Here is an 18,886-nt window from a genome sequence, read left to right as displayed (position 1 = left end):
CAGTTGTTTTATCATTTTTCTCTTATTTCACTTGAATTCCACAAATACATACTTCTCCTTATCTCACACTGCCTAATTTAGAACAAAAGAGGTTGATGATTAATATCTTTGAGCTAGTTGTGTGGTTTTTTTTTTACAGTTGGGGTTTTTTTTTTTTACATTCTTGAAATGCGAATGGAAAAATGCTGGGTGGAGTGTGTCTCCACAGTACTGAGGGAATTCACTGGTGTCTCCCTCCACCCACCTGAACCAGCTGTGGTGATATTTTAACATCTCACCACACAAACTCAAAGCTAACATGTCTCAGGCTGCAAGTTCAAGCCAAATGGATCAGGAATGTTTTAGGTATGAGGTGATAAAATAAAATAGTATTTTTTTTTTTTAATTTTTAAAACTATGATCTTTGAACTTCAGTTAGTGGGGGAAAGTGCTGTCTCACTAAATGTAAAGAAGTTTGGCAGATCAATTGTTACACACTCATGTTTGTTTGAATTCGAGTCCAATTCCAAAGATGTGCAAGATACTAGTTAGAGAAATGTGTAACAAGACATTTTCAACTTAGCATTTGTTCTGATGCCTCTGAAACAGATCTGAATGATGTATGTGACATCAATCTGTTAAAAATGTTGCTTTTGAGTTTATAAAATGGAAATATGTGACTAAAAGTATAAAGGAATAGACATTTTTGGGGAAACTCTTTTATTTTATTTCTTGCCAAAAGGTAGATGAGAAGACTGATGCTACTCTTGTTTCTGTACAGAAAATATGAGGCTACTGCTAGAAGCTGTAGCTTAGCTTAGCATAAAGACTGGAAGCAGGGGGAAACAGCTAGCTTGGCCAAAGATAACAAAATCCACCTACTAACACCTCTAAAACTCACAATCTGTTTTAGTTTGGAGTCCTAGCTTTACTGTGAGGTTGCCGGGCAGCCGGTGGAGACTCCATTAAGGCACTGCATTGGGCAACAGAATAGTCCAACACTTAACCACAAACTGTTGCTTTTACACTTCAGTTTTTGTATAGATGAGACAAATGAGATAAAATGAGCTTTAAAAGGCAGATTTGTTACCTTCAGACAGTGCCAAGCTAGCTGTTTCCGCCTGTTCACAGTTTTTATGCTAAGCTAAGCTAACAGCCTGCACTTAGCTTCACATTTACTGTACAAACAAGAGAGTGGTATTGATCTGAACTGTTAGCAAGAAAACAACTAAGCATAGTTCCCAAAATGTTGAACTATTCCTGTAAGTGGTTAAGTAACATTTCTGTTCATGACATCTAGGACACTCTTATCCAGAGCAATGTACAATGCTGCTCAGTAGATAGTCAAGATAGAGGAATTGAGAATCACCTAATCATCCCAGTTAGTAGCAGATTGATTATTGCAAGAGATGAGTCAACTTTTGTCCGGGACGAACAGGCTTTAAAAAAGTCTTTATCAGTTCATATAGTACTGCAGATATAAGATAGAACAGTAAACTGTTACACAAACACACACACACATCCTTTGTCCTTTGAATGAATGTCATTCTTAAGAAATAATCACCACGCAATGTTTTGAATTTCCCGAAAATACATAATAGTGTTGTGGGAGGAGGGGAGACGAGTGTGTGTGTGGTGAGCACGAATGGAAATAAGTCTTCCGGAGTGAAGCTGAGTAAACAGTACGGGTGAAACTGTGAGAATTAAAAGGTGACGGCACCGAGCAATGTGGAAAAAAAGGGTTGCACTGCTTCACGCCCCCATGTGGAACCACTGGTAGAGACTTCCCCAACCACCTACACTGTGTGCACACAACTTTAACCTTCTGCGGATCGCTGTGATGTTGATGGATGTGGTATTTGCCGGTTGTTTTTCTTTTTAGTGACTTAAGACCAGATCCAATTATTACGTTTGAGTCATTTGAATGTGTCATTGCTATATGAGTAGAATTTCAGTTTACAGTCATATAATTAAACCAAGCCTGAGGTGCTTCTCTCTTCATCATCGGTGTCACGTCTTTGTCAGTATTGTTCTCTGCTGATATGCTCTCTTACTCATGGCATCAGTATGTTTACATATGGCAAGAATGTTAAACCATCCTGTTCAAGCTGTCACAACCAGATTCCTGACGAAGGCAGGGTCATTTACATATACTGTTACAGCTGTATGTGTTCCCTGTGCTGTTTGTCCTTTTTCCTCTCCTGTTTTTTGCTCTGACCAGGTCTTCTACACCTGGTCAGTTCTCAGGGAGGTGCACCTGGCCCAGGAAAAGAAGTCCTTGTGGCAGGGAAAGGCCTCTGGTTTGTGGACTGCTGGTCTTGCTTCCCCTCAGTTTGGGATTTTATTAAGTGTTAACTGTCGTGTGTTGTCTTTATTTAGTGTCTTGGTTGTTTTGTATGTCTTTATGTTAATAAATCCCATGGTTTTGGTATTTTAAAAGGTGTTGTGAAGAGTTTTACTTCGGGTCAATAGTGGACTGTTGTTTGCTCCATAGGGCTGGCCAAGGGTGGGGCATAACATATACCTTTAGTTACACATACTGAAAGTGTATTGACTAAGGAGCAAAGTTCAGTTACGTTTTCTATCACTCAGTCCATTTCAAAGTCACAAGCATTTACATTCATGTGCTTTTGAATGAAAAATTGTGATTTTATGTCAACATTTGTTTCAGGTGTCTGGTCTGTCTGTAGAGAGGGATTGACAGACAGTGCATGAGTTTTAATTTATGGTATGAAAATCAATACATTTGCACGACTCATTCACTTACATTTAGCTGGCTGCAGATTCTGCATTTGATTTATGAGTTAATGAGTTACATATTACAGCTGATTTATAAGTATGTAAAGACCTGAAGTTTCAGTTGAAGTGCAAGTTCCGAGAGAAGTTGAAATCAGTGGAAGTGCGATCTCTGAAAGCAGATCAAGTTTGAAGCGTAAGCTCTGCAGGCAGCTGAAGTGCTGTTTGGTATGCAGTTGCTAGAAGCAGTTAAAATGACAATAACGTGCAAACACTGAAAGCAGTAAATTCTGAACTGTCAGGTTTACTGCATAATGTGAAATTATGTAACCACATTCGTCGACACATATATAAGGAACATACAGTATGATCGTTCCATTCATTTATTCATATATTAGATATTTGATTTTATGCAGGTTACCCAGGCTTATGTTGACATTCTGTATGTATGTTTGGTTACAGCATATATGAACATATGTTAACAAATATAAAAAGTATTGTGATATGTTGATATTCCTGTAGGTTGAATAAATTCATATGATTTTTTTTACAATTAAAACAATATAATTGTTGCCCTTTTAGAGTTGCAGAGAAAAGATCATATCTACTGATGTTCTGTCAAAACAGTTTTTTTTCAGTACTTGTGGTTTTTATATGCAGGAGGCACACTGACATGTTCCTCTCAGTGCACGGTGATTCACTTTTGTTTTTGTTGAGTCCTGCTTTCGTTATTACCCATTAATGTACTCTGTGCTGACTTATGTCTTTCACGTAAATATTTTTACATTATTTTAAGTACTTTTGCTAACATTATAAAAGCAACAGTATTCTCAACAGGACATTCCTGTCTTCTTTTCATCCCTAAACAAATCTCATCAGACCCCACCCACCACTGTCTCTTCTGCTGCTGTAAATGCACCTCCACCCGTATTGACTCTGTCTCATCAGCCATGTGTTCTTCCTTTGAAAAGGTAGGCGTTTCTTGGAAATGTGCACCCAGCTGAAGGTGTTTACAAGCTCTCACCTGAACAAGTTCAGACTACTTATGTGCTGATTATAAACGTGCAGGTTGAAACAAATGACTGCTTCCTCATTTTACAGTGTACATACACAGAACAAAAACTGATATGGTTTTAAGGAACCAAAAGCACCATGTGTCATTTCATAAAAAAATAAACCAAGTCTGTTAATGCAGTCCCTCCTTACTCTCTGTGCTCTCATCTGGGGAAAATACTTCATTAATATTACAATTTTGTGGTCTAACCACTTTTTTTTTCAAACAATCACAAGAAGAGTCATAAGAATATATCATATTATATAATTATATATATATATATATAATATCATACCGTACTGTCTGACCTTTTGAGCTCGTCACTGTGGGATGCCTGCGGTGGTCAGTGGGGTTAGGCTTAGATGGAAGTAGTAACAAAAAGTAAAAGAAACAAAAATGCTCTAAAAATACTACAATACTAATCCATTCTTTTACCTGAGTAAGTACAGAACTAAAAGTAGCCTGCTCATTATGCTCTGTTTTTAACATACTGTTGGTTAGTTTTATCCATGACATATTTTAGAAGATGACCAAATGTTTTGTCTGTTAAATTTTAATCTGTAAAGTTATTATAGCAAATAACTGTAGTGGAACAAAGCATATAATATTTGCCTCGAATTATGAAGTAGTGCAAATACTCAAGGACAAGTACCTCATACTTGAATATAAAACTAGAGTCAGTGTACTGAGTACTAACCACTGGGTATGTTGATATTGTAGAGTCTCGGCCGTTGTGCTGGTTGTACTCTGCTTGTGCTATCAGCTAAATGCCTGACATTCTTCTGCGTGTGTGTTAAGTGTTAGCAGTGAAGTTGCACATCATATTGCAGACAGTCCTGTTTAAAACCATAATTGTCGAGTGGGTTGACTGACAATTAACTCTTTATGAAACAATACTCCTGGTGCAGAAAAGTGTTGCAACGTCTCTTAAGAATGAATCAGTTGCTAAATGGAAATGATCTGAGTCCGCCTACAGTCCTGCCTGACGCTGGCAGTCAGAGTCATCATTAAATGACCTCTTAAAAATGTTCTGGATTCAATTCAACTAAAAGGTTTGTCAGCTTGTTGCTGCTTTACACAAGATGATTCCAAATCTATGCTGACAAAGTTAACACGCTGATGTTTAGCAGGTATAATATTGCTAATGTTTACTACACTAAACTACTGTTAGTTTAGCTTGTTAGCATGCTAACATTTGCTTATCAGCACTAAACACAAAGTGCAGCTGAGGCTGATGGGTATGACATTAGTTTTGCAGGTATTTGGTCATGAACCAAAAGTATTGGACAAATTAAAAATGTTGATGTGATGATGGCACCGAACGAAAAGTTCATCCTCGGGGTACCATGGATATAAATTCCATGACAACCCATCCAACAGTTATCGAGACATTTTCACTCTGAGTCAACCTCATGGTGACACTAGAGGAACTCAGAGGATCAGCAGTGGGTTTTATCCTCTGGGGACCATGAATGTCTGTACAGTTTTCCACTGGAATGAATCCAGTAGTTGTTGCTGGAGCAGAGTGATGGACAGACTGACGTTGCCGTGTGTTAGCATGGCCAGAATTGCTCTTGCTCATTATAACAAGATGGATCATTTGAACATTTATTGAAATGAAACCATGTGAGAAGTTTAGAGGGGAAATCATTATCTAGACATCTGAAATGTGGTGAAGTGGAAGTATAGATGTAGTAGTGAAGTATAAATGTACTATATTTTCCACCATTGAACCAGTTTTTCGCAATTTTTCTGTCCCATATAGGTCTTCTCTTTTTTTAGACGGTGACTAGATAGAACATATGAGATCTTCTTTTGTTATAACCAGTTTTCCATTAAAACAGAATTATTTGCTGTACATTAATAACGAAAAACATTCTCCCACCCCATCTAATCAGTGTCTTTTTCTGTCTTTCTCTCTCTGACTGATCGTCTATCTCATTGTGAGTAAGCATTACTTTCCTATTCCTAATGATATTCATATTCTTCCCCATTTTCTTTTTTCTCATCCTCATGGTGTCATCATGGTGTCATCATGCTGTCATCATGCTGTCATTGCCCAGTTTATTTCTTTGTAAACACATAGATTAGTTTTAGCCACAGATAGTATGCTGGAAGAACAAGTGAATGGGTGTGTATGGAGATCCTCTGTGACTTTCTATGAGCAAAGACAAATAGTGTCAGCGCTTCCTGTGCACCTTGATCAGACCAGCTGTCAGAATAAGAGGCACTTCAGGTAAACTGTCCCATTTATCAGACTGTGGTCAGATAAAAATAACTGAACATTATTTTCATTTTCATTTTGTAAACCGAATCATAATCCACTTGCCTTTCCTGGAAAAACTCTGGTTTCCTGAAAACCAGCAAAGCTTTATACAGCCATCTGTGTGACTGCAGGGCTCTGCACTGTAGCTGCATGTTATTTGACGGTGGAGACTCTGAATAAGAGCCGTCTTTGTTCGACCGAAGCACAGTTGACAACACATTTGATTTCTGTGTGATCGTGTTTACCAGATCATGTCTCACAGTTTTGTTTTTCAGATGCTGTGAAGATAAAAGAAAATGTGTCACTTTGCGCGCATGTGTTTGTTTGTTTGTTTTTAAACATTATTATCAATGCTAAAAACTCACATTTGGCATTTATATAGACATCTGAAAATATTTGATGCAACAAATGTACATTTCTGGTATTTCTGTCATAGTGGAGAGGCCTGTAACACAGCAAATACATAGATCATCATGGCAAACTTAAACTCTCCACTGGATCTCAGACTAATTTAATAATATGACAGATATGCTATGTCATATTATGTTTTATGTTTTCTGTCTGAAGCTGGAGATTGTCAATAAATTGACAGTGAACATCTGAAAAAGTTTGACCCAAATGGGGTTTTTTTCATGGTAGAAAAACATGTAAAACAACAATTAGACCATCATGACATGTTTAAACTCTCCTCTGAGTCTCATACTAATTAAAAAATATCCTCTTTAAAGAGATCCAACACACATATTTGATGTTAGAAACTCCACAATACTTTTACCCTTTAAAAAAACATGAATATGTAAAATACAGATGAAACCAGTTTGATCCCTCAGTATAACCCTTGCAGGCTTCCTGGTGCTCTACACTGCTTTGTCACAGACAGTCAGCTAGAATTTACCAGGAAGAGCTCAATAAAATAGGACAGACAGGGAAACGAATCCCTCAGGCTCCCATATCAACCCTGACTCCTGACAAGGAAGTGATTACAAATTTTCAAAGTGTTCTCTTCCTTGCTGGTCAGAGAAGCTTTTTTTTTTTTTTTTTTTTTTTCTCAGCAGTGAGCAGTCGCTTCCTCCTATGAGTAATAAGAGCGGCTTCACACAGACCGGTCTGCTTGTCAGAGTGACTGACTGAAGCAGCTCACACTCACACCGAGAGACAGCGATCCAGAGGGACTCCGATCCAATGCTCCGATCTTGCTGAATGTGTAAGTACAGAATGAGACAGATAACTTCAGTCAAAGTAGCACTTCTGTTTATGTTAATTGTGAATTCTCAGCCAGAAAAGTTGCCTGCAGTCCCGTCTTGTTGAGGCATGTCATGTCTGATTGTGAGATACAAGTACAATAGGTGTCAGGGTCAGATAGCGTTGCAAAGAGCAAGGGTTGATGGAGTTTGTAGGTGTGAGGGAAAACAAGCAGAGATAAGACATTTTGAGGAGAAAAAATGACTCCTTGCAGATTAACTGATTTTCAACTCAACGGCAAAGGATGTGGTTTGGTGCAGGTTGTAGCAAGTCTGTGCAAAGCCAAGCCCCTTGCAGAGACTCACATAAAAACATCTTCAACTATAAAGCCAAGTGCCAGTGTCTTTTCTTTTTTTTTACTCTTTTATATAAGATGTTTAATTGTTAGAGCTTTGTAGGACATGACACGGTTTGCATCACATCTTTCATAATTTTCTTCATTCTTCAAATGTCAAGTTGACACATGAAAAGACCTCATCAATCCACCTTGCGTGACAAGCATCAAAAAGTCTGTCCAAAGAAAAAGGATTCAAAGTATGATGGATATGTTTTGTCTGTAAATGATGAAGGAGTTCAATTCAGGACTTTCTTTACGATGGGCTTTTTTTAAAGATTTGACACGCCCACCGAGTGTTCGTTATGGTGGTTTTGTGTTTTCATTGTTTCAGATGTTTCTCACCGTGTGACAAGTTTGTTCAAAGTTTGCACTCAGAATAGCTCTGCTTTGTGGGTTGGGAGGAAGAGTGGAAGAAGTGGGTTGAGTCATTCAACAGTCTTCACTCTCAAATACATCAGTGTGATCTTTCTTTGGTCATGAAGCTCAGGGGGTTTCCAGAAAGTGTAATAAAATATGTGTGGAATGGGGTGAGGCATTAATACCCACGCTCACATCGGTTCCATTCACATTTTTGTTTTGGTAACTGACCTCAATAACTCTGGAGGTAAAATTAGACCAGAGATCAGCGAAGACCCTTAGCTTCCTCTCTTAATGTGTGTGACAGGGGCTTTCTTAACCAGCATGACGTCATCAGTATTTTTGCTTACGTTTGCAGTCATGAGGTTGTGGTAACAAGAGCAGATGCTATCAGTGCACACCAAACCACAATTGATTTGTCCGAAAACCCCTGTCAGACCGCAGCTGGCTTCCTGTGTTTACAGTGAGTTACAGAGGTTGCCTCTGCCTCCATCATCTTTTGACACCTGTCAACTGTTCCAAAACACAGAGTGTTGCCGTGGAGACGCTGATGAACCAGAATAAGGAGGCGAGGAGGATTCCCCAGCCAGACAGTCCTGAGAAGACAGAAGAGAGGAAACACGCTCGCACACCAGATTCTCTATCAGTGTCTGCCATGGACCGTCAGCAGCAGCACGCCAAAGTGGAGCGTTTTCTCAAGCTGGGATACTCTCAGAGTGATATTCTGCGGGTGCTGGAGAGCCTCCGCCACGATGCCCAGACCAATGACATCCTGGAGGAGCTGATAAAGACCTGCCACACTGTCCCAAACAGTCCCAAACTGGTGCCCAGAGGATGCAGCCCCAGTCCCAGCCAGCCCAGACCAGGAACAGACAGAGAGCCAACTGCTGGCTTCAGACCAGTGGTTATAGATGGAAGCAACGTGGCAATGAGGTGAGTCAACTCTGCATCTCTATTTAATAATAGTTGTCTTGTATCTCAGTTGTTTTATGTTTACAACCAACTTTCATTTCATAATTCTTGGGCCGAGCCAAAATGATTTAAATGATAACATACTAATTGCTTTATATGGCAATAAGTGAAATCATTTTTCACTACCTTCCTGGAAGAGATAGCAAGTGGGGGGTTGAGGCTGTAAAAAAGCATAGATGATGTGTATAACTGAATGATGAGAAAAGAAAAATAAACATATAACCAGGCTATTTTAGTTTTTATTTAATTTCCATCTGTACACGAGTGTCTCTATTTGAGTCAAATCTGTGTTTCAGTTCGTAGATTTGATCGCAGTCCACTTCCTCTTTAAAGAAGTGGGAAGTGAAAACATGATATGTACCTATATTCTTCTCTGCACAATGCCTAAATGGCAAAGTGACATGTTCAAGGTTGCCACCATTCACTTTTCACAAACACGTTCAAGCTGTTTATTTAATACTTTTATCTAGCATGACTTCTAACACTCACTGAGGTGAAATTCACACATTGTATGACCTCATCGTTGCCACCTTACCCGTCCTAAATTGGGCAACAAGGAAGTTCTGAGTTGAAATTTGTTCAAACAAATAATCTAGAGAGTAGGTGGAGGGCATGATATGAATTCAAAGTGGAAAACAAAAGAGAGATGTTTTCACAATGCATATTCCTGTAAGGAAATGAAGCATGTTGAAAGAGGAAGAGGGCTAAAGCATTTACTGTCACATCATTATTCACAGGTAAGGCAGTGTGAGTAAAGTCCAGCCTCAGAAGTGAGATCTCGGTGGAAGCCTCTTATCAGGCTCTGCTTTCTATTTCCTTGCGTCCAACCTCTTTTCCAGCCACTGCTGACAAAGAATTAACAACCTTGTGATCTTAAAACCCTCACCTGTTCATCAGTATTTTAAAGGGGCACTTGAGCAATTTAGTGTTGCGATTCCATAAAGTTAAAGAGCTTGCGAGAGACAGATTTGAAAAAGAATGGTTAAAATCAAAGCAACTGAGGCCGAGATATGCTGACTTTTGATGTGTAATAAGTTTCAAACTTAAAAAACATTGGATCCTACATGTCTCATAATGCAACTCAACATGATCTGTTGTCAGATAAACCAAGATTACTCAGACAATTATGTCAGACTTCTACCTCAGCTCCTCCAGGGCCACAGAGGGCATTACACAACTGTTTTCACAGGCTGTTTAATACTGATACATAGTAAATGGACTACGATGTAAAATTGGTGGTGTGCCCCTTTTATTCATTATATATATGACCTGACAAATGCATTATTGTCACAGTTGGCAAAAGAAAGATTCTCACAAAAATCATCAAAATAAAATACTATACAATGTGCGCTGAAGACAATACTTTTTGTGTCTGTACTAAGTAAAAATACCATACGTGATTTTTAGATAAACACTTTACATGAAAATTTTGTAGAATTGTGCCTCTCTGCTAAACATTTTGGAGGTAAATATTTCCATCTACATTTAACTCCACTACATCTATTTTACAGCTGATGTTACTAATTACTCTTGGGAATGAGGCTTAACATGCAAAATATTTAATAAGATCATATAAGATGAAGCATTTGAGTGCTTAAACCTGCACTAGCTAGCTGGTGAACATAGTGGAGCATTTAGCAGCTAAAAAGCCAGATATTTCCCTCAGGAGTTGGTGGAGAGGAAAATAGAGCTAAAATGAAAGTGAATATTGGACTTCCATTCATCAGGAGGACACAAACACGACTCGACAAATGAATGCTAATGCTAGTCTGCGTCTACTGCATGTGTAAATAGGCAAATGTTTGCTAACAGTTTGTTTACAGCGTGTTGCACTGCCCCCAAGTGGCCAAAAAATCTGTGACTGCTGCTTTAAACTAGTCAACAGTATGGAGTAGACCACATACAACATAGTACTTTTTAGAGGGATCAATCTTCCAACAATACTTCAAAAATGTCCAGGTTGTTTGTTTTCACCAAACCACTGCTCAGCATCTGTGGTGGTTTCAAAAGCCAGCTCATGCATTACTCATATCAAGGAGTGCAACTGTGACAGCATACATGACTTCTTTTTAATTCGCAGACGATTCTCGCTCATTAGATTCAGGAAAAAGTTACACACTGCAAGTATGAATTGCTAAGGAAAGATCATTCAGAGTAAACTTTGATATTCCAGCTAAGTTGTGCAAGGGAGATTCATTCAGTAGTCATAAACTCTCCTAAGTCAAGCCTTGTCTTTGGTTTGGTACCTGTTATATGCAAAGTGCCTCACCATTTCCTGCTGACAAAGAGAAAGGGGAATCCCCCACTGCACACAAACACACAAACACACTCACACACACAAACACACACACACTTTCTACTTTGTGCAAAACCATCCAGTTTACTTCTTCAGTGGCTCTGGAGTGTGTCCTGGTAATGTGAGTCTTAGCTTTGGATTTCAGACAACAGATGTTTGTCTAGTGAACTTGTACCAGCAGAACTCACAGCAGATACTTTGCGAGCGCTGCTGAGACAAGCTGGTGCTAATGATTATAATGCAAGTATTTCAAGTTCCTTACTCCTCACTTGTTTGACAATTGAAGCACTTTTCAGTTCCTTTTCAAGGTTAGTTTAGAGAAATTGTTGGTGTCGGGTTAAAATTAACATCTTATTTTTCACTAATTTTGTCAGTTTAGAAAAATTGTCTCTTTTGTAAAAGAATTATTATATTATAAAAATAAAGGAAACATTCTACGTTTTTCATTTTAGGTTTAATTAGGGAGCAAAATGTGACTCTTTGGGACAAAGTGCATGTGAACAGTTAGTCTGTTCTTCGCTTCTGTTATCATGTTTTAAAGAACCCTGAGCACATGCATTGCGACACTGTCTACTTCCTGAAAAAGGGAGAAGAGATGCATGCATAACGTGCTCAGAAACAGAAAAGAAGAAGTTGTTTTCTCTGTGTCTTTGTAGTCATGGCGACAAGAAGGTGTTTTCATGCCAGGGCCTCCAGCTGGCAGTGAACTGGTTCTGGGACAAAGGTCTGCGGGACATCACAGTGTTCGTTCCCCTGTGGAGGAAGGAGCAGACGCGGCCTGAGGCCCCCATCACGGGTAAGGTCACCTGACTGTGCTGAGGTAGCATGTACCAGTCAGTTAAAGGGAAATGCTACCAAATATAAGACATCCCATGTTATTTCTGTTTAGGACAGTTGATGGCTTGTGTGCACATCTCTTCCTGAAAGGCTTGTTTCACAGCTGACCACACCCAACTATGATGTCACATTTTATCACACAGTAACACAGTTGATTCAGATGCACATTCACGTTCAGACAACTTTATTTATCGCAGAGGGCAATTCAGTTTCACAGCATACCTCATTCACATAAATAAAATAAAATAAATACAATTTGACTTGAAGCTGGTTTATAGACAATAAATGTGGCATTGACTGCAGGGCTACAAGATTCTGGTTCAGAAAGTTGCGCTACACAATGAACCCAATGACCTTAAGCACAAACTCAGCAACTGACAAGAAAACCTTGTTAGTTCACAAAGTCAGTGACTCCATTCATTGTGGAGCTAAACCAGATTATACATACCAATTTAAACCAAAACAGTGAGCTAAATGAGGTTTAAAATCTTAACTCTGAGGGAGCTGCAGAGTGGGATGATACTTCTTAGTGGGTTCCCCACTACGACACAGTCATTTGAACCATTGTTTGTATATAAATATTGAGAAGTGCAGCTTTAAGTTGAGTTAATAAGTTGAATCTGCAAACATTCCCTTTGGATATGGAATATAATTGGCTACCAACATTTTGCAATTTTGCAAAAAAAAAATCAGGACAATGAAGCAGGAAATGAAGCATTGTACACTTACAGGAGTAAAACAAGCAAGTTAATTTGAATAAACTGAAGAAAAATAGAAGCCACAACAATGAGTATCGTTGATAAAACATGTTGGTACAGAGCCAACATAAGCAGGAAAAAATCTAAGCCAAGATCTCTTATCTCCAAAACGGTCACCAAAAACTATTATTTTCATAACTGTTTTGGCATGTCATGGTGCACTAATGGCTGTTGGTAAATTCTCACCACTCTGTCCTGGCTGTTATCTTCATCCTTTCTGTCAGTCTGCTCCATCATGGAGGGTAGCTGTAGCCAGACTGGATTTACAGTGGCTTCAGTGGATTCCATCCAATGGATTTGACCCAGTTTCATTGCAAAAAAAAAAAAAAAAAGTATCACAAAGTCCATGGAAACTTCTTAACAATGAGGAAGCGCAACCACCAAAACTGGAATCCAATCTATTGTTCATGTTGGGTCAAGTTACATAAAAATAGTTTCCCTCCTCAAAGCAGTCATCAGCAGTTTACAAGGGAGCATTATGAGGGCCAGGTGCAGTTTAATACTTTTTATGAACATGCTTGTAAAGCTCACAATGAACTGCAACGTGCAGGTCACTTGCCTCAGCAAATGTTTTGTATCTGCAAGGACATGATCCCTGGTCTCTTTAAATTTAGCTCTAACCTTGACAGCAACAGAACAGACTCATTTTTCTTAATGAAACTAGACCTGCAAGGAGGCATACAGGGTCCAAGCACCCTGACCAGTCATATAATATGCGGTGCAATCTTTGTGGTAATAGATCAGACCTGCTCATCTGTGTTTTTTGGGTGATGGAACCATTGTTGGCCTGTATTCAAACACAAGAAAACAAAGTATTTCCTACACACTTCAAAGTGGACACACCCTTTTTGCACCACCATCAGTGTTCAGAGTGAATTGGAAAAGTCCACAAGTGCTTAAATTTGACTTTGCATCATTATTACCAGTATTAGCAGTATCACCCCAAATTTACCTGATTAATCACGTTTTCATAGTTTCTATGTAAACATCTAAAATATGTTTGAAAAATTATACTAATTCCTACAAATATACAATGAACTAACATTAGATTTAACATACTGATAACAAGTTATCAAAAAACTTTATATTCCATTGCAATATTCAGTTTTGTTGAAACATTTTTTTAGTAACAGTACGTTTACTATAAATTGACAAATGTTAAAGAAATTATAAAATGGACAGACTTTTTTGGGGTGTGTTAACTTATATGATTCCATTCAGTAAGCCCTTTGAAACTAAACTAAATGAAAGAATGTTAAAACTCCACTATAACCATGCCAAGAGAGGTTTTTCTAACTATGCTAACTTTCTGGAAGGAAGCCACCTGAAAAGGTCTGCTTATGAAAATCATAGCCCACCTGGAGGATTTTTTCAGGCCTGTAAAACTGTACTTCAACCAAGTGCAAAAGTTCACAGTTCAAACGTGTGCTACCAAACGGTTGAGAAGACAATTAAAGAGTTAACATACTTTTTTTTCAGACCCAAGAAACACTAGGTGATTTCTATGGCATCAACTAAAGATAAAAACGTATAATGAACGATAAACAAATGATAAACAACTCTGTTCTCATGTGTCTCTCAGATCAACATATTCTGCATGAGCTGGAGAGGAGGAAGATCCTGGTGTACACACCATCCCGCTGCGTAAATGGTAAGAGGGTGGTGTGCTACGATGACCGATATATCGTCAAACTGGCCTGCGACTCGGACGGTATCATCGTGTCCAACGACAACTACCGGGACCTGCAGACAGAGAATCCCCAGTGGAAGAAGTTCATAGAGGAGAGGCTGCTGATGTACAGCTTCGTCAGTGACAAGTAAGACAGATGGTAGTTTAGGTCATCATACAGGGCAACATATAGGGTAATGCACAGATGAATGTAAAAGAAGCACCTCTGCTGTGCACATGGTTAGAGTTCATTTTTACAGGTCACACCAGAAATTTGAGCTAACACAAATTCCATTTAAAGTTACTAGATCCTAAGTGTTTCTCTTTGCTGGTGCAGGTTCATGCCTCCAGATGATCCTCTGGGTAGAAATGGTCCCACCATCGATGATTTTCTGCGGAAGAAGCCATGGACTGCAGACAACAAGCTGCAGCACTGTCCTTACGGTTGGTTGAAATTTCTGTTCCACCAAACAACTGCTAGCACTGCTCAGGTTACATTTCCTTGTACTTATCTGAGGAATTTAACAGCTACCTACTCAACCAGTTTCAGTAATATGAAGTGTGTGATCAACATTAGGGTCTTTGACATTTTCACTCATTGCTCACAATGAACATGCTGAGAAAGTATCATTTTTACCATAATCACCATCTTAGTTTAGTTTGGTAGCATGCTAACATTTGCTAAATAGCATTAAGCACAAAGTACAGCTGAGGCTGATGGGAATGTCATTAGGCAATGTTGGTTGGTGGTGGACCAACCAACATTGTCATTCTAAAGCCAATGCGTGGCTAATAAAAACCATAGAAATCCATAATAGCATGAGCTTTGGTAACCACACTTTCTGGCTGTCGGGTAGATCTGGGAAGTGCTGGACAGAAACATACTGACCTCTGTGTGTTTTTGAGATTATTCAACTGGTTTAGAGATTTCATAAGACCAAAATGTTTTTCAGTGCATAGAGGAAGTATGAAGTACTGAAATATCACCCAAATTGGAGTTTCTAGATTTCAAAAGACAACTGGTCATAGCTGTGCTACAGACCGTGAGAAAATCTCTGTTCTCTCATTTGGTCATAAGGTTGAAATTACTGTAAAAACTTTTGAAAACATCCCTTTCAAATTCAAAACATATTTAGGCAGCATTGCTGAACCTTTCCTCAAACCTACCTTGTACTCGCTCAGTGGACAAATGGGTCCAGCAGGGGGCACTGGTTGTCCTCGTCCTTTCTTATTCCACGGTGACTCCTGCCTCCAGCATGTGAAACTTGTGGAAGGCCACCGATCTGTCACAGAGAGATTAGCTGAGGAGTGATTCATTTGCCTGCCTGTCAGTCAGTGATTGGCCCTGAGAGAGGCTGCAGTGCATTAACACCCAGCTGACACTGTTGGAGCTGGGACCAAACAGCAAGCCAGGGAACTGGATCCCTACATAGAGCCCTAATAGAAAGCTAGAGGTTACAGCTAATTTATTTGCAAAGCTAAGTGTGTTTACAGTACTGCAGACTGGAAGCACACTCAGACACACACATTCACTGTTGACAGTCTCTTGAGGAGATACAGGTTTACAGCTGTGGTGCTGTTGTTTTGAAAGCCTACATAACCTCTTATTTCTTTCTTTCAGGAAAGAAGTGCACTTATGGAGTGAAGTGCAAATTCTACCACCCAGAGCGGGCCAACCAATCACAACTATCTGTGGCTGATGAACTGAGGGCCCAGAGAGACAAAGCCAAGACCTTCTCGCACAAATCAAACCTGCAGGACACACGCTGCTGCCCTCCCGTGTATCAGCCGGACCACAGATACTCCTCATCCACCCCCCCTCCACTCAGCATAGAGGACCAGTCCCACAGGACATCACCCAGCGAGCAGTTCATCTATCAGAGAGACACCGGCAGCCCAAGAATACATCAAAACACGAGCCTCCGTCACTGCTCGAGTCCGGATGTGGACGAAGCCTTCAGTTCCCTGGACAGCAGCATGTCTAGGCTCTACATCCAGGATGTGCCTTACAGCATGGAGATGCCTCCCCACAGCTACAGCAGCGGGGTGGCCAGCTACGGCCTGAGCCACGACGACTACTCCTTCTCAGGGTCGTACGGTGGGAACAACCAGAGGCCCGTCCTGGGTGGAGGAAGTTACTACCCTTCTCGGAACGGCTCGGTGTCCTGCGAGCATCACGTGTGCACCCAGTGCAGGTGTAATCACCAACATACCAGGGTGCCCCCTCACAACCCAGCATGGAGCTCCTGCCCAGCTCTGCCTCCACATAACAGGGACCATCACTCTCATTTTTCAGAGAAGCAGTACTTCGGACAGCGCACCCACAGACAGAGCCTCAGCTTGCCCAGGGACCCGTGGGTGCAGAACAGTCTCTCTGACGCCAGGCTGAGCAGCCGGGACAAGAGCCCATCCAGCGAGCAGAGGAAGAGCCAGAGGATCCTGCTGAGCACGCTCTACCCTCAGAGCGCGGTGGAGCAAGTCATGAATACTAACCCGCATGTTTCAGACATGTCCGAACTGATTTCTCTCATCCAGAGTTATAGGAGCAGCCACATCTCCTACTAGAAAGACTCATTTTTTTGAGGTTAGGAGTCAAACTGGGCCCATATTTGAGTTCTCATCCCAGACAAAGTGAAAACTGAAAAAAAGAGAAAATTTCTACTTTTCATAAAGTTGACTGTGAATTCATATTATTACAAATTAAACTGTTCCCCTTGCTTGTTCACATCCACAAACAAACTCTTTATTCTAAGCATTAAAAAGTGATTCAATCTGATGAAGTCTTGAACACGTAGCAGACTGAATGCTCTTTCTTTATCCTAGTGTAAAAGTGCAATGCACTACGCTCCATACATGCTACTTATTGTAGCAGTGACAAATGTTTTATTAAAGCAGCATGTGTTGTTTTCTCATGTTGCCTCAAAGTGAGGAACGCTATTCTGTACTTCTGTAAAGAATGTCGATGACCTGTTTTTGATAGGAATTCTAAAGGCTTATGTTTTTGCTATGCCTGTGAAATAAAATCATCATAAAACAATCACACTGTGTTAAATCATTCCGGTTATCTGTCTATGATGAACATATGGAATATAATTAACTCTTGACAACTGGCCACAGTGGCAAATGAACAAATGTGGCATACAGTACGTGGACAACCCTGAGGCTGTTTTTCATGGTTTGGGGCCTTTAGTTCCAATTATGGGAAATATTAATGCTACAGCTTGCAATAATATTTTCCAACTCTGGAAACAGTTTTAGGGAAGACCCTTTCCACAGTTTAAACATGCTCCATTACAAGTAATCATTCATAAAATTTGCTCAGTAAATGTATCAAAAGTATTCATTCAGTAATGGTTCCTTTCAGAAGATTACATTATTATATACAGTATACTGGATTTTTATTGATGCATTAACAAGTGAAGTTGTATTTTAATTCTGCATCATATTTCATCAGATAGTATGTTTTGTATGGACAATAAAGTGAAATCATGTAAAGCACATATAAAGTAGCATAAAATGGAAATGCTTGAGTACAAATGCCTCAAAATTGCACTTAAGTACAGTACTTGAGTAAATGAACTTACTTTCTTCCACTGCCCCTGTGCATAAAACCAGGTCAATAAAGAAACAACTTTTCCAGTTTGCTGCAACACCGACTGTGAGCCATCGCTGAACACGCGAGAGAGCAAATCTCTGCAGTCACGTTCCAAAATCATGCGGACAATGTGAAAGCAGAAGTGTGGATGCTTCTACAGCAGCAGATTAAAGCCTTTAGTTTTGTAATGACATGTTGTACAATCACACAAGGACTTAATGTTCAGGTTTCAACATATTTTTGGCCATACACTGGATTTGAAATCGACACTGAATCATGTAGGGAAGACCGGTCGATTAACTTTTAGTTGTTGTGAAAACCAAAGTGACAAAATAGAGTATACTCCAAACAGTTCATATGCAAACCACAGAAACGCTTGATCTTAAAGTGTGTTTTGATGTAAATTACTCTCCCACAATAAAATGTGTAAAAAAAAAATGGTATTGCGGTTTTGTGAAATTGTGGATGGTGGTTGAAACTGCACCAGGAACACATCGGTAAACAGGTAACTAGACATTTAGAGGGGTGAAAAAAATCTGTTTTTTGATATGGCAGCATCATTTTAAATGCAGTTTCATTTATATGTGACAGACTTCATTTCCTGTTGGTATAAACAGTATGCAAAGAAACTAACTGCTGAAACAGTATAGTATTAATATATAGTATGTACAATTAAACATGTCGTATGGATTTGGGACACAGCACCAGTGATGACACCAGCGTAGCAGTTTTCAACCCGGTGTGACTGATTTCTGCTTTAACATTTAATTATTTTAGATCCATTTACA

General features: G+C 39.6%; 1 protein-coding gene across 1 annotated transcript; it reads left to right on the top strand.

Moving 5' to 3' along the window:
• Positions 1 to 6,944: 6,944 nt before the first annotated feature.
• LOC122965606 (endoribonuclease ZC3H12A-like) lies at positions 6,945 to 17,543 on the top strand. The gene is made up of 6 exons (XM_044329758.1): positions 6,945 to 7,239; positions 8,501 to 8,904; positions 11,896 to 12,035; positions 14,417 to 14,651; positions 14,841 to 14,947; positions 16,125 to 17,543. The coding sequence occupies exons 2-6, from the start codon at positions 8,522 to 8,524 to the stop codon at positions 17,066 to 17,068; spliced, it is 1,809 nt and encodes a 602-aa protein (XP_044185693.1). The 5' UTR covers positions 6,945 to 7,239; positions 8,501 to 8,521; the 3' UTR covers positions 17,069 to 17,543.
• Positions 17,544 to 18,886: the final 1,343 nt, after the last annotated feature.

This window comes from Thunnus albacares, chromosome 16 (genome assembly GCF_914725855.1).
Source record: "Thunnus albacares chromosome 16, fThuAlb1.1, whole genome shotgun sequence".
Taxonomy (NCBI): domain Eukaryota; kingdom Metazoa; phylum Chordata; class Actinopteri; order Scombriformes; family Scombridae; genus Thunnus; species Thunnus albacares.
Note: the sequence above shows the minus strand (reverse complement) of the source record. Positions and strands in the feature narration are given on the sequence as shown.